Source organism: Mobula birostris, chromosome 26 (genome assembly GCF_030028105.1).
Source record: "Mobula birostris isolate sMobBir1 chromosome 26, sMobBir1.hap1, whole genome shotgun sequence".
Classification (NCBI taxonomy): domain Eukaryota; kingdom Metazoa; phylum Chordata; class Chondrichthyes; order Myliobatiformes; family Myliobatidae; genus Mobula; species Mobula birostris.
The window spans coordinates 5,510,710-5,526,778 of NC_092395.1; the positions used below are offsets into that span (position 1 = coordinate 5,510,710).

Here is a 16,069-nt window from a genome sequence, read left to right on the forward strand (position 1 = left end):
TCTACGAGTCTGTGGCGGCCAGTGCTATCATGTTTGCTGTTGTGTGCTGGGGCAGCAGGCTGAGGGTAGCAGACACCAACAGAATCAACAAACTCATTCGTAAGGCCAGTGATGTTGTGGGGATGGAACTGGACTCTCTGACGGTGGTGTCTGAAAAGAGGATGCTGTCTAAGTTGCATGCCATCTTGGTCAATGTCTCCCATCCACTACATAATGTACTGGGTGGGCACAGGAGTACATTCAGCCAGAGACTCATTCCACCGAGATGCAGCACAGAGCGTCATAGGAAGTCATTCCTGCCTGTGGCCATCAAACTTTACAACTCCTCCCTTGGAGGATCAGACACCCTGAGCCAATAGGCTGGTCCTGGACTTATTTCATAATTTACTGGCATAATTTACATATTACTATTTAACTATTTATGGTTCTATTACTATTTATTATTTATGGTGCAACTGTAACGAAAACCAATTTCCCCTGGGATCAATAAAGTATGACTGTGACTATGTCTGACCACTGCTGTGACGATGATCACTGCGCCTGCCCCGTCTTCCTTTAATTTGCTCTTACTAATCAATCCCTAACGGTAATTGGCCGCTGTTCAAATCTCTTTTATGCTGCCGCAAACCAGTCCTTCCTTTTATCCTCAGGCAGTAGACCTGAGTGAACTCATCTCCTCTCCAAACTTCTGATGTCCCGACTGGCCACTGGTCAAAGCTCTATAAACAGGCCTCATCACAGACAGAGAGACAGAGAGACAGAGAGACAGAGAGACAGAGAGACAGAGAGACAGAGAGACAGAGAGACAGAGAGACAGAGAGACAGAGAGACAGAGAGACAGAGAGACTTCCAGGAGTTCACAATGGACAAAATAGTACAGAACTATTATTGGGTTTCCTGGTAGATAACTTTTTGTAAATATTAATGTTCTTTTCATTGTTTTCCCTAATTTTTGAAGGTTTTTTTTTGATGCACCTAATAAACACCCTCGCATTAAAGTGCTAAGCGACACCAGCCATTTTCCCACCTCCTGCAGTCATAACATGGGGATTCACAGTAAATACAAAGAAATAACATGGAATTGAATTTTTAAAAACTACACAAAGTTAAGCAGCCAATGATAAAAAAAAACAAAATAAATTGTACAAATACAAAAGAGAAAAAAAACACAATAATAAATAAATAGATAAATATTGAGAATACGAGTTGTAGAGTCCTTGAAACTGAATCCTTAGGTTGTAGAATCAATTCAGAGTTAAGGTGAGTGAAATTATCAATGCTGGTTCAGGAGACTGATGGGTTGAGAGTTTGTTAGGGAAATTAATTTGCTAAGGAAATTCAGTTAAAGTTGGTCACCAATAAATTGGATATGGACGTTGAAGTGACTAAATGGTACCTATATTCGTGAATAAGGGAAGAATTGATTGTTAACAGTGTGATCAAGTATTCCAAAGAACCATAGTCACCGTCTTCTTTGTACATTCACACAGAAAGTCGATTGCAAAGTAAAGAAAAAGTCAATCTTGTGTGTCAATTCTCACAAAAATGCCAGAGACGGTCTCTTTTTTTGCCCACAACATACAGAGATAGTTTCAAGGATGTTTAACGACCTATGATAGATTATTGCGCACATGGCGAGAACCCAGGCCGAATGGTGAATCTTTATTGATAAATAGAAAGTTCATTAAATCCTTAGATCCAGTAAATTATGAAAATACAGAAGTATAATTTGTTTTATATGTTAGTACCTGACAAGTGAAAGAAAACCAGACACTTTTTTAAATTGTCAGAAACTAGTTTCACTGTCTTCATCTTGCTTACGCAGCTGTGTTATGCACTAAGGCCAACACTAGGCATATTGCTAACTAAAGGTGCGGGGTGCTAACAATTCAGATATTTTAACCTTTTATTCAGAATTTCCTTCCACAGCATTAATAACTGTTGTGGGCACTGTGGGGCAGAAACACTCACCCTACATTCTTCATCCAGAAGATCCAAGATACCAAGCTTTGCTTCAATGATATCAATACAAGGTTGGTTGTCATGATAATCAATTAATGTCCATGATAATCCTTCAGTCAAGTATTCTTCCTGCTCGAGTTTGAACACGTGCTGGAAGGAAGATGCACATTTTCACAATTAAACCATGCATTCAGTGAAGGGACGACTGATATCTGAATCTCACTCCCAGAGGCAGTAACAAAATCAGATATAATCACTATATTTTGGAGACATTTAAATATATTGGAGGAGTAACACCTCATCTCATCAGGTTAGCCTCCGACCTGACAACACAAACACTGACTTCTCCCACCCCCCCCGCCCCCTTGCTCTTTCTCCATTCCCCTTTCTGGCTCACCTCTTGCCCCTTCTCCTTGCTTTTCCATAAACCTCCCTCTAGTGCCCCTCCCAAGTAGTGCAAAAAAGAGATCAAAAAGTGAGGTAGTGTTCATTGTCCATTCAGAAATCTGATGGCAGAAAGGGCAGCTGTTCCTAAAACTCTGAGTGTGTCTTCAGGCTCCTGTACCTCCTCCCTGATGGCAGTAATCAGGAGAGGGCATGGTCTAGGTGATGGGGGCAGTTCAGGAGATCCCAAGGGAATTCTGTGCAGTGTATCACACAGCCACCTAGTGGTTCCCAAAAGAACTATTTTTAGCTTATTTTATTTAGAGATAGAGCATGTAACAGGCCCTTCAGGCCCAATGAGCCTCACCACCCAGCAACCCGCCTACGGAACACTAGCCTAATCACAGGCCAATTTACAATGACCAGTTCACCTACCAATCAGTATGTCTTTGGACTGAGAGAGGAAACTGGAGCACCCACAAGAAACCCCTACACGAGAATATACAAACTCCTTACAGTCCGCTGTGGCTTTGAACTGTGAACTCCAACACCCCGAGGTGCAACAGTGTCACAGCTAACTGCCACATTGCCATGGTTCCCGCTTTATCCTGAAGCGATATTAGTTACTTTGTTGAAACAATCCCAACTCATTTTACAAAAAAAAATAAAACAAATACCTTTGGCCTCAATTTGAAGAGATTTGTCCACAAATCATATCAACTTAAACCAAATTCTTATCTAAAATAATTTCATACCACATCGAAACAAGACCAGGTGCTAAAAATATTCAAGCAGTTCCCATAGACAACCACCACCTTCCTCTGTACTTGTATGCAACACAGGAAAAGCCTCAACTAGTTAAGACACAAGTGCCTTAGGACAATATTTATTCATTTGAGATACAGCACAGAACAGGCCCTTCCTACTCTTTGAGCCACACCACCCAACAACCCCCGATTTAATCCTAGTCTATAGTACGTCTTTGGACTGTGGGAGGAAACCCCAGCACCCGCAGGAAACCCATGAGGGAGAACGTACAAACTCTTTACTGGCAGCAGTGGGAATTGAACCCACATCGCTGGGACTGTAAAGGGTTGTGCTAACTTTAAAAGCACTCTTTGTAGATTTCTTACCAAATTAAATTGTTGCTGTAGCTTTTCATTTGCATAATTAATGCAAAACTGCTCAAAACTGTTCCTTTCAAATGTTTCGAACCTAAAAAGGAGGAATTAAAGAATATGAACAACAAGCACATTTTTAAAGCTGGTATTGGTGTAAAGAGCAAGGCCTGTTAGTCTTACCCATAAATATCCAGCAGGCCGATAAAGGCATGCTGCTTAGAGGAGGACCTGAGTGCTTTATTGATCTGATTGACAATCCGGTGGAAATGTTGCCCATAAATATGTTTGGCAAGGGCATCCCTGGAGCAGGTGGCCTGCTGAACCGTCATGCATTTGATGAAGGTTTCATTCAGTGTAGTCAGCTTGTGGTGGCAAAGCCAGTGAGCCATTTGGTCTCGCTCCAGTCCCAGTATCTCGCAGAACCGATGGAGATGTTTATCATGTGACTGCCAACATTTAAAACAAACCATTCTGGTCACCAGGATTTCACATTAATACAGGGCAAACGTAAAAATTTATAGCTCATTTCGCAATGTACCCCATCCACACTGGTTCAAAGCTCAAAGTAAAAGTACATACATGTCCCTGAGATTAATATTCTTACAGACACTCACAGTAAAGAAGTACAATAGACACACAGAGTCTGACCACTGTGCAAAAGGCAAGCTGTTGAATTACAAATAAAAATGATAATTAATAAATACTGAGAAGGTGAGTTGTGGTGTCCTTGAAAGAGAGAGTGTGGGATCAGCTCAGAGCTGGGCTGAGTGACTGGCTCAGGAGGCTGATGATTGAAGAGTAATGGGGGTTCTGATCCCTAAACCACCTCCCCAAGGCAGCAGTGAGAAGAGCGCATGGCCTGGATGGTTAGAGGTGGGCCGGTGGTGGTGGGGGTGGGGGGGGTGGTGTGTGAAGTGTTTGGTAATAGATGCCGTTTTTTTGTGGCAGCTCTCCTTTTCTACGTGCTCCATGGTGAGGAGGGCTTTTCCTGCAATGGACTGGGCTGTATGCACGACCTGCTGCAGGATTTTCCACTGATGTTCATATGCAAGGCCGTGAGGCAACCACGCACTGTGCATGTATAGAATCAAGGTACTCCTGCAGATGCCACCTCCACTGTCCAAAGCCCCCCCACCTCACCGCTTAAAACAGTTTAATACAAGTTAGTCAGCTCTTAAAAACTGCAGAGTTTACCAACACCTCCAAACAATAATAGAAAGCTTGCATCCAACTCAACAGTTTTGCTCCTTGTAAACTTCATTGGAACTCCACGGTGGACAGTCCCAAACCCGGATGCGAAAGTGGATGGGTTGGGGCACAAGGGGAGCAAACCCATCACAGAAAACCCAGAGCTACAGAAACGTCAACAGAAAGCTCCAAAGACCTGGAGGGGGTTGGAGGAAAGAGATCTTTGAAGATGTGCAGCATCTGAACACAACCTGTAGGACTGGCCTGGGACAGGGAATCCGGCAAGCTGCACTGCTGCCAGCAGCCTATACCCCTGTGGGGGTGATGGAACTTAACTAAGCTTCATTCTGGTTGCCTCAAAGTAAAGTACTTAGGTTGTAAATAGTGGAATACTTGGCAAGTGCTAGCTTTCTCAATGTTATGTAGGTGTAAAGAGTAATTGTGACAAAAACAGGATGACTGATTTCAGTACAGCTCTTGGCAATAATAATTTAAATCAAAGAACTAAAAGAATGGAGCACATGGACTATCAAAATTAAACTTGGCAGAGCGTTACATGAATATACAAGGACTGCTGACACCTACTATATTACAGTGATTATTCCCACAGTCCGTAACGGAGAAAAACCACAAAGAGCCAAGAGCCTGGCATATGGGGTGCCTGGCCCAATGGAATAGTGCTGACCTACAGGATGGATGTATGGGCACGTGGCCCAGTGGTTAAGGCATTGGACTAGCGACCTGAAGGTTGTGAGTTCGAGCCTCAGCTGAGGCAACGTGTTGTGTCCTTGAGCAAGGCACTTAATCACACAGTGCTCTGCGACGACACTGGTGCCAAGCTGTATGGGTCCTAATGCCCTTCCCTTGGACAACATTGGTGCCATGGAGAGGGGAGACTTGCAGCATGGGCAACTGCTGGTCTTCCATACAACCTTGCCCAGGCCTGTGCCCTGGAGAGTGAAGACTTTCCAGGCGCAGATCCATGGTCTCGCAAGACTAATGGATGCCTTTACTTTACTTTAGAGGATGGATAGGAAATAAAATCTGAAATTTAAAAAGGGAAACTTGTTATGTTATTTATTTATTGATTGAGTTACAGCACAGAGTAGACCCCCCCCCACCCCCCCGGCCCTTTAAGCCTCAACAAAACCCTAGCCTAATCACTGGACAATTTACAACGACCAATTAACCTACTAACCGGTACACCCTCAAACTACAGGAGGAAACTGGAGCACTCAAGGAAACGCAGATGGTCACAAGGAGAATGTACGAATGCAGGAATTGAACCTGGGTCACTGGCACTGTGAGTGTTGTGCCAACCACCACACTACGATGCAGCGCCATGTTCTACTTGTCCACAGAATAAGTTATCAGAGCAAAAAAAAAATGAAGTGTACACGCTACTTACTGTACCTGTTAAGCACAAGGATTTGACCACAACTGCCCTTAGCAGTTAAGAACAGTTGTAACCCAATCCCATGCTGAACAGTTACGCATGAGATTATGACAACAACTGTACTAGAGACAGTAGCAGAAAATACATTAGGGACTTTCAGAGGTTAAGATAGACAGATGAATGCATAAAATGGAGGGATGTGAACATTGTTTAGGCAGAGGGCATTAATTTAGTTGGCCATTTGATTACCAATTAAAATCGTGGGCCCAGGGGCCTGTTTCTGTGCTGTGCTGTGTTCTAAACTATTGAGCATGGGATATGGAATCAGATGGTGGGGGTGGGCGAAAGAGAATCTCCACTCAGGGGGTGATGAGAGTGTGGGATGAGCTGCCAGTGGAAGTGTTGGATGCGGGTTCGATTGCAACATTTAAGAGAAGTTTCGATAGTTATATGGATGGAGGGCTATGGTCCGGGTGCAGGTCAATGGGACTAGGCAGCAAAACAGGTTAGCACAGACTAGATGGGCCAAAGGGCTGTTTTGGGGCCATTGTGTTCTGTGACTATGATAACCATTGGGGCCAGTGATAACCAAGACTTGGTTTTTTGGAAAAACTTTGTAACAGGAGAGCAGAGATCAAATTCACCAACACCTGCAGTTTGGAACAAAAAAAAAACAGCAGTAGACTTACCCATAAAATTAAAGAATGGGTTTTATTACTTCAGATCAAAAGGATTTGTGTTAACTTTGTAATAGTTATTACTGAAAAAGTTTAAAGTAAAAACCAGCTTTAATAATGGTGGATTATCTCAGATTCAAAATCTCAAAATGCTTCACAAGTGCTTTCTGAAGTGGAGATTAGTATGTTGTCAAAAATCATGACCTTCTCAGCAAAGCCAAACAAATGACTGATCAAATATCATAGTTTTTACGGAAAACGTTTGGATAAAATCCGTGGCAAAAGTTACAGGCATTCAAGCACTAAACAAAAATTTAAAAGACAAGTGTTTAATTGTGAAGATGGTAAGCACAACACTCACATTAACAAAACACCGATCACCATCGCGATCATTTGTCTGGAAGGTTATATTTCCCAGATGAAGGATGGAAGCTATAATTTGAAATATTTCCATTTGAAAAGTCTCGGAGAAACCTGAAAACATGCACAAATAAACATCATTCAAGCAGCTTTCCTCATTTTAAAATAGAAGCATTGATCAGTAAAACTATTAACTTAACGTCTCTGGGATCACCAGCCAATCACTTTAGTAAAAAATTAGGATCAATATTCAAAATGTTAGATAACATTTTTAAAGCTGAATCTCGACCATGATTGCAGTAATGAGAAGTTGCAATTCACGTATTTGCAATCATTATAACCATAAACTGGCTGTTTAATAAACTGACCAGCAAAAGAAATGCATAGGGGATTAAGCTCAAGAGCCGCAAGATAATGCTGATCAAATATCATAGTTTTTACGGAAAACATTTGGATAAAATCTGTGGCAAAAGTTAAAACCCTGGTTAAGCCACATTTGGAATATTATGCTCAATTCTAGCTACATCATTACAAGGAGGATATGGAAGCTTTAGAGAGGGTGCAGAGGAGATTTACTGGGACAGTGCCAGAATTAGAGAGCGTGTCTAATGAGGATAGGTTTTGACTGAGCTAGGGCTTTTCTCTCTGGGGGGAAGGGGGACAAGAGGTGACTTGTTGTGAACAAGATGATAAAAGACAGATCGAGTGGATGGTCAGACTTCTTCTCAAGGCAGAAGTAGCTCATTTGAGAGGGCAACATTTTAAGGTGATTGGAGAAATGTACAGGGCATGGGGCGGTAGAAAGAGGCAAGTCTTTTTTTAAAAAAAAACAGTTGTGGGTGTGTGGAACACCCTGCCAGAGATTTTGTTAGAGGCAGCCACATCAGGGGCATTTCAAAAGTTGTTAGACAAGTGTATGGATACAAGGAAAATGGAGTCCATGTCGGAGTGAAGGCTAGATTGATTAGGGTCAGTTAAAATGTGGGACACATACCCACAAAATAGTACAAAAGATGAATAATGAGGTAGTGATCATGGACAGTTCATAAATCTGTTGGTAGAGAGGAAGATGCTGCTCCTAAGTAATTGAGTTTGTGTCGTCTGGCTCCTGTACATCATCCAGGACATGCCCTATTCTCATTGCTACCATCAGGGAGGGTGGGGGGCCTTGATAACAAATGCTGTCTTGCTGAGCTACCGCCTTTTGAGGATGTCCTCGTTGGTGGGGAGGGCTGTGCCTGTGATGAAGCTGGCCGCATGTCTGAGTGTGGAGCTCTCCCCTTAAGTAGGCTTAGTCCAATTTTGCACTCAGGTCTCACTAATCAGCAACTTTCAGGTGAACCATCATACAAAACAAGGAGCTAGGTTTCCATAGAAAAGGACCATAAATTAGTATTCTTAGTTAAATAAAGAACACAAAAGTTCAATTTTAATTTATCTCATCGGCAATCTGGATACCAGTCTTACAAGAGTTTACATACCCAATGTAGTGAAGGCTGTCCGAGTTTTTTCAAAGTCTGCAGAATCATCAGCTCCATCAGTTGAAAGGGCCCCTCCTTGATTAACATACAAGTAATTGTCTGCACTACCTGAAACAAGAATAATTTAGCCTCAAGGACCATGCAAATTGGACATTAAAACAGCTTGCCAGCTGAGCTCCCTTAAACAGCAGTGCACGGACATACCACCAGATGGCGACCACAAGCCGATGATCTCATCCAGACTTTTTCCTTTACCCAACATCCCTTGCTCAAGAGCAAATTAAATAAACTTTAGAAGTTTCAGTCACTACAGACATAAGTCTCAGATAATCAGATTCCATGGTTCCTGTTGGTTATCAGAGCTTATTCCAAACATATGCATATTCTCATGTGGTCTTGTGGAGATCAAGTACTTATCAATCAAGTCAATCCTGTCCTGGGGTTAGAGGATTGTACTGTATCTGCAAGGGTGGTTAGGAAAGAGGCACAGGGCTTGTTTTGCTGATGTTGCTTGGTATGTTCTGTTTATTGTGTTGTTCTGCTGAGCATGTCAGACGTGCTACGTTGGTGCTGGAATGTGTAGTGGTGGTGACACTTCCAGGAACAGCTGTCCCCCTGCAACCATCAGGTTCCTGAACCAGGTAGACACCTTCACTTACCACAATACTGAACTGATCACTGAACACAACTTTTGGACTCACTTTCAAGGACTCTACAAATCATGTTCAGTTTTATTTATTTACTTATTATTACTTGTTTCTTTTTGTAGTTACAAAAAATGTCAGTCTTTGTGTCCATTGAGTTTCCTTGCTCTACTGTGAATGTTTGCAAAAATGTATCTCAGGTCAGTATTTGGTGACATACGAACTTTAATAATTCCACTTGAAACTGGCGGAGTTCCCCTGGTTGTGTTGGTCGTTAACACAAAACACATTTCACTGTGTGCTTCAATGTATATTTGATAAATAAATCTGAATTCACTTCATTTCTTAGAAAGAAAGAAATTGACTACAAAATTAGTACTTTGCTTCTAACATCTTCATTATGAAATTGAAGCGAAGCAGCAATCCAATATCAAAACCACTTCTCAGCAATTAACTTGTGGCTTGCATATGCAATTGGTAAAATTCCACCTTCCTCAGAACAAACTGGTGCAGCTCTACACCGCCATCATAGAGAGCATCCTCACATCAGCCATTACAGTCTGGTTTGGTGCGGCATCCCATCAGAATATACGAAAACTACAGCCAACTGTAGGTCAGCAGAAAAGGTCATTGGGTGTAGACCACCATTACCGCAGGACAAGGAAGCAGACTGGAAAAATCATTGCGGAAACTACCCACCCTGAAAACTGCCTTTTCCAAAAGCTCCCTCTGGAAAGCACTATAGGGCTATTCGAACAAAAATCACGCCATCTTAAAAGTTTCTTCCCCAGGTAATCTGATCAACCATTCTTCACCCTCCATCCATCTGTAACCCCATCCCTGCACTGTAAGCAATTTAAACCAGTTTTATATAACGCTGTTAGGACTGGACATCCAGGCTAGTATTTATGCACACCTTATTCCACATCTGTCCTTTAAATTTTATACAATTCTTTATAATGGTTGAACATTGTTGTTTATTTGTTGCATGTTACACCATGAACAACACACCACAGCTAATTCCGAATGCATGCAAGTGAATGGCAAATTAATTTGATCCTTCATAAACCCAAAAGATCAATTGCAGAGCTACAATCCAATTTGCCCAAATCGCTTAATATACCCAAGGAGATTTACACCTTTGCTTTGCGTCTCACCACCAGTACTTACCAAGATCCAATTCAGAAAATTCAGGCAGATTAGCAGAGGCACAGAGCTGATAGAAAATGTGATAATTCCTCTCCTCCTCTGCCTGGGAAATGAAGAAAAATTAACATATTATAGATGTTGGTCAAAAACAGGAGAAAGTTTGCAGATGCTGGAAATCCAGAACAACACACACAAAATGCTGGAGGAACTCAGCAGGTCAGGCAGCATCTATGGAAATGAATAAACAGTCAACGTTTCAGGCAGAGGCACTTCTTCAAGATGCTGGTTAATTCCTGTTACTCCAGGAGCAAGGATGGTCAAGGCACAAGAGATGAGAGAGCACACAGAATAGAGCTCACAACATTATGGTGGTAAGTGGAAACGTGAGAACTAAAATATAATTTTGACCTTTAGTCGATCAAACCTGCTTATGTGAGGTAAATGACCACAGAAACCCCAATTCAAAACTTGCAGCTTTATTGTATCATTGCAAATATCCACAGGAGTTACACTGGCCCTGGCTGAATAATTCCTGAATGCCATTGTTCCTTCAGTAAAAGTGCACAGCCAAACCACTTCTCCCACTTACACATCCCACAATCTCTTTTCACCCACCACCATGAGGGAGGTGGTATAGGAGCAACAAATGAGTGTCAGATTGTTGCTGTGATGCGTCTAGTGTGGTAGTGTTGTGAGTAGTGCTTGTCACTCTCACTTTCAGCTTCCACCGCTGGCTGGCAGTCTTGTGAAAAGGAGAGCTGAATGTGTAAGTCTCTCCCTGCCAGTACATTAGCTCTCACAGCAAGCCTCATTCGGTGCCTCCTCGCTGATGACACACAGAAACTGAATTCCTTCGGGACTCTAGCTGAACGACAGAGGTCAGGGAAGAGGTCTGGCCCCTGCGCCCATAGCACACAGGCCCACCAGCGTGCGGACATACCCTAGTGCTCATGAATCAGATTCTCAGACATGGGTAAATAGCCCCACAGCCTTGTGGGTAGCCTCTGACAATATTCCTTTGCTTTTCCTTGGATCAGACCATTTCAGAGCAGTTACATCCACTTCAAATCAGACACTGTGCTTAGGTTATTTCCGTTCAGACAATGACTATTCTTAAATTGATCCTTCTCCCTTTTCAAAGGGCATTTCTCTCCCTACTACCGTCCTATTCCTTTTCTTAAAGATTTGTGCCACCATCATAAAATACCTGTTGTGTACAAAAATTCAAAGTTCAAAGTAAATTTATTATCAAAGTACATACATGTCACCATATACAACCCTGAGACTCATTTTCTTGCCGGATATTCACAGTAACTACAAAGAAACAGTAGAATCAATGAAAAACCACACACAAGACAAACAAACACCTGATGTGCAAAAGACAGCAGATGGAAACTACAAACAGGAGACAGAAACAGGTGAATTGAAGACAAACGGGTGAATTTATTATGGGGAACAAGGAAATGGCAGACGAGTTGAACAGGTACTTTGGATTTGTCTTCACTAGGGAAGACACAAACAATCTCCCAGATGTAATAGTGGCCGGAGGACCTAGGGTAATGGAGGACCTGAAGGAGATTCACATTAGGCAGAAAATGGTGTTGGATAGACTGATGGGACTGAAGGCTGATAAATCCCCAGGGCCTGATGGTCTGCACCCCAGGGTACTTAAGGAGGTGGCTCTACAAATCGTGGACGCATTGGTAATCATTTTCCAATGTTCTATAGATTCAGGATCAGTTCCTGAGGACTGGAGGGTAGCTAATGTTATCCCACTTTTTAAGAAAGGAGGGAGAGAGAAAACAGGGAATTATAGACCAGTTAGCCTGACATCAGTGGTGGGGAAGATGCTGGAGTCAATTATAAAGGATAAAATAGCCGTACATTTGGATGGCAGTAACAGGATCAGTCTGAGTCAGCATGGATTTACGAAGGGGAAATCATGCTTGACTAATCTTCTGGAATTTTTTGAGGATGTAACTTTGAAAATGGACAAGGGAGAGCCAGTGGATGTAGTGTACCTGGACTTTCAGAAAGCCTTTCATATGGTCCCACATAGGAGATTAGTGGGCACAATTAGAGCACATGGTAATGGGGGTAGGGTACTGACATGGATAGAAAATTGGTTGGCAGACAGGAAACAAAGAGTAGGGATTAACGGGTCCCTTTCAGAATGGCAGGCGGTGACTAGTGGGGTACCGCAAGGCTCGTTGCTGGGACCACAGCTATTTACAATATACATTAATGATTTAGATGAAGGGATTAAAAGTAACATTAGCAGATTAGCAGATGACACAAAGCTGGGTGGCAGTGTGAAATGTGGGGAGGATGTTGAGATAATACAGGATGACTTGGACAGGCTGGGTGAGTAGGCAGGTGTAGCTTATTGTGGATAAGTGTGAGGTTATCCACTTTGGTGGCAAGTACAGGAAGGCAGATTACTATTTGAATGGTGTCAAGTTAGGAAAAGGGGAAGTACAACGAGATCTAGGTGTCCTTGTCCATTAGTCACTGAAAGTAAGCATGCAGGTACAGCAGGCAATGAAGAAAGCTAATGGCATGCTGGCCTTCAGAACAAGGGGAGTTGAGTATAGGAGCAAAGAGGTCCTTCTGCAGCTGTACAGGGCCCTGGTGAGACCACACCTGGAGTATTGTGCACAGTTTTGGTCTCCAAATTTGAGGAAGGACATTCTTGCTATTGAGGGAGTGCAGCGGAGGTTCATGAGGTTAATTCCCGGGATGGCGGGACTGTCATATGTTGAAAGATTGGAGCGACTGAGCTTGTATACACTGGAATTTAGAAGGATGAGAGGGGATCTGATTGAAACATATAAGATTATTAAGGGATTGGACATGCTAGAGGCAGGAAACATGTTCCTGATGTTGGGGGAGTCCAGAACCAGAGGCCACAATTTGAGAATAAGGGGTAGACCATTTAGAACAGAGTTGAGGAAAAACTTTTTTACCCAGAGAATTGTGGATCTGTGGAATGCTCTGCCTCAGAAGGCAGTGGAGGCCAATTCTCTGGATGCTTTCAAAAAAGAGTTATATAGAGCTCTTAAAGATAGCGGAGTGAAGGGATATGGGGAGAAGGCAGGAAAAGGGTACTGATTGTGGATGATCAGCCATGATCACAGTGAATAGCGGTGCTGGCTCGAAGGGCCGAATGGCCTACTCCTGCACCTATTGTCTAAAAAGTAAAAGATAAAAATATAAATACACTTTAAATCGAGAATATGAAATATGAGTCCTTGAAAATGAATCCATAGTTTGTGGCAACACACACAAAATGCTGGTGAATGCAGCAGGCCAGGCAGCATCCATAGGAAGAAGCACAGTCGACGTTTCGGCCGAGACCCTTCATCAGGACTAACTGAAAGAAGAGATAGTAAGAGATTTGAAAGTGGGAGTGGGAGGGGGAGATCCGAAATGATAGAAGACAGGAGGGGGAGGGATGGAGCTAAGAGCTGGAAAGTTGATTGGCAAAAGGGATACCAGGCTGGAGAAGGGAGTGGATCATGGGGCAGGAGGCCTGGGGCGAAAGAAAGGGGGAGGGGAGCGCCAGAGAAAGATGGAGAGCCCATCAAAGCATGACAAAAACGGACATACCTTTGCAATATTTCTTGTTGCTCTGGTCACTTTCTTTATCTGGGATTTAAAATGTTTATTTATATAATGCTTGCGCTGCCGGAAGTTATTTTTCCATTGTGTGCATGCACACACACACAATTTTAAAAATACATTAACTGAAAATGATATGGCAAGAGATGTTGAACAGCTTGTTAAAGAGCTGGAATTTACAGACTGGGCAGAAAGTAGGTTGCTCCTCAAATGACTCACCTAAAAATAAGACCAAATGTTCAAATTAGCAGTTTCTGAGGCAACATATTTCACACTAAAAACATCAACAAAGTTATGAATGCATATTGCTCAGTATCGTGGTTAATAAGTAATAAATAATTATGCAAAAAATGCATCTGTTAACAACTCTACAGCCTGGTACACATTTACATCCATAAATTTAACCAAATGCTGGAGGAACTCAGCAGGTCAGGCAACATCTATGGAAATGAATAAATAGTCGATGTTTTGAGCTGAGACCCTTCATCGGACTGTCGACTTTTGTTACTCTCCACAGATGCTGCCTGGCGCGTGTGCTACTCTGGAATTCCAGAATCTGCAGGATCTCGTGTTCATAAATTTAACACCAGGGGTTCTTCACTGAATTCAAAGTACTTCTTACATTTTCCAATTCGAAACTCACAGTTTGGAACATTGAGATTCTGTTTGACTACAGACTCAAAGAAAAATAAAAACAATTTCAGTGTGTGAACAATTGGTCTCTTGAGAAAGGATAGAGTGGAACAAACTCCTCACCTGGAACACAACTCTCGATTTCTCCAGCAAATACGTTCGCATGCTGGCCCCCATTAAGCGATGTTTACAACTGAAGTTGATCTCTACGTATTTGCCAAACCGACTGCTGTTGTCATTTCTTGTAGTTTTGGCATTTCCAATTGCCTGATCAAATAAAAACAAAGCCAATCATTTAAAGTTTACTTTCAGAACTACATTCAGTAGCCACTTTATTAAATAAGTGGTAACGAGCTACCTCCTGTACCTAAAGTGGCTACTGAGTGTACGGTCATGGTCATCCACATCCACCTCAGGGGTCGAGGTGTTGTGTGTTCAGAGATGCTCTTCAGCACACAACTGCTGTAACATGTAGTTATACGACTTACTGTCACCTGTCAGTTTGAAACACTCTGGCCATTCTCCTCTGACCCCTCTCATTAACAAGGCTTTTTTGCCCACAGAACTACCACTCACTGGAATTTCTTTAAAATTTTTTTGCACATTTCTTGGTAAACTCTAGAGATGTGTGTGAAAATCCCAGGAGATCAGCAGTTTGAGTTACTCAAACACCAACAATCAAAAATTACTTAGATCATATTTCTTCCCCATTCTAACATTTGGTCTGAATAACTGAACCTCTTAACCATATCTGCATGCTTTTATGCATTGAATTGCTGCCACATCATTGGCTGGTCAGATATCTGCATTACCGAGCAAGTGTACAGGTGTTCCTAATAAAGTGGTCATTGAGCACATATCATGAAATCTGTTTTGGAAGTCCAGTGCAAGACATAGAAAATTGCTCGAAGTTACAATAATTTAAAAATATAAACAGCGCAAAAAGAGAGAAAAATGATGTTCGTGAACCATTCAGAAATCTAATTGTGCAGTTCCCAAACATTGAGTGTGTGGCCCCTGGCTTCTGTACTTCCTCCCTGATGGTACCAATGAGAAGAGGGCATGTCGCAGATGGTGAGGGTCCTTTAGGAGGGGGTGTCAGCTTCTTCAGGCATCACTTTTTGAAGATGTCCACAATGGTGAGGACGGTTGTGTCGGTGATGGAGCTGGCTGTGTTTATAACTTTCTGATCCTGTGCAGCGGAGGCTCCATACCGGGAGGTGATGCTAACAGTCAAGAGCTTCCTTGTCAATCTGGAGAAATTTGCTGAAGTATTCGACATAATAAATCTCCTCAAACTCCTAATGAGGTATAGCTGCTATCATGCCTTCTTTGTGATTGTATCAATGCTTTGGACCCAACAAAACCAGGTTGATGAATTGGGGCAAGGAATTGTAATTTTCCTGGTCGTTTACCTTTCCTGTGTTTGTTTACATTTTTAAATAAACACCTA

At 42.4% G+C, this 16,069-nt stretch overlaps 1 protein-coding gene across 3 annotated transcripts in view; it reads right to left on the reverse strand.

Annotated features, from left to right (window-relative positions):
• LOC140188342 (unconventional myosin-Vb-like) overlaps nucleotides 1-16,069 on the reverse strand; it is a 166,976-nt gene that overhangs the window by 110,465 nt on the left and 40,442 nt on the right. For all 3 annotated transcript variants that reach the window (XM_072244508.1, XM_072244507.1, XM_072244506.1), the window contains exons 6-12: nucleotides 14,740-14,883; nucleotides 10,384-10,465; nucleotides 8,570-8,677; nucleotides 7,090-7,202; nucleotides 3,648-3,913; nucleotides 3,480-3,561; nucleotides 1,972-2,112 (exon numbers count right to left, since the gene is read on the reverse strand). In XM_072244508.1, coding sequence (XP_072100609.1) covers nucleotides 1,972-2,112; nucleotides 3,480-3,561; nucleotides 3,648-3,913; nucleotides 7,090-7,202; nucleotides 8,570-8,677; nucleotides 10,384-10,465; nucleotides 14,740-14,883 — 936 coding nt within the window. The remainder of the gene's footprint in view (nucleotides 1-1,971; nucleotides 2,113-3,479; nucleotides 3,562-3,647; nucleotides 3,914-7,089; nucleotides 7,203-8,569; nucleotides 8,678-10,383; nucleotides 10,466-14,739; nucleotides 14,884-16,069) is intronic.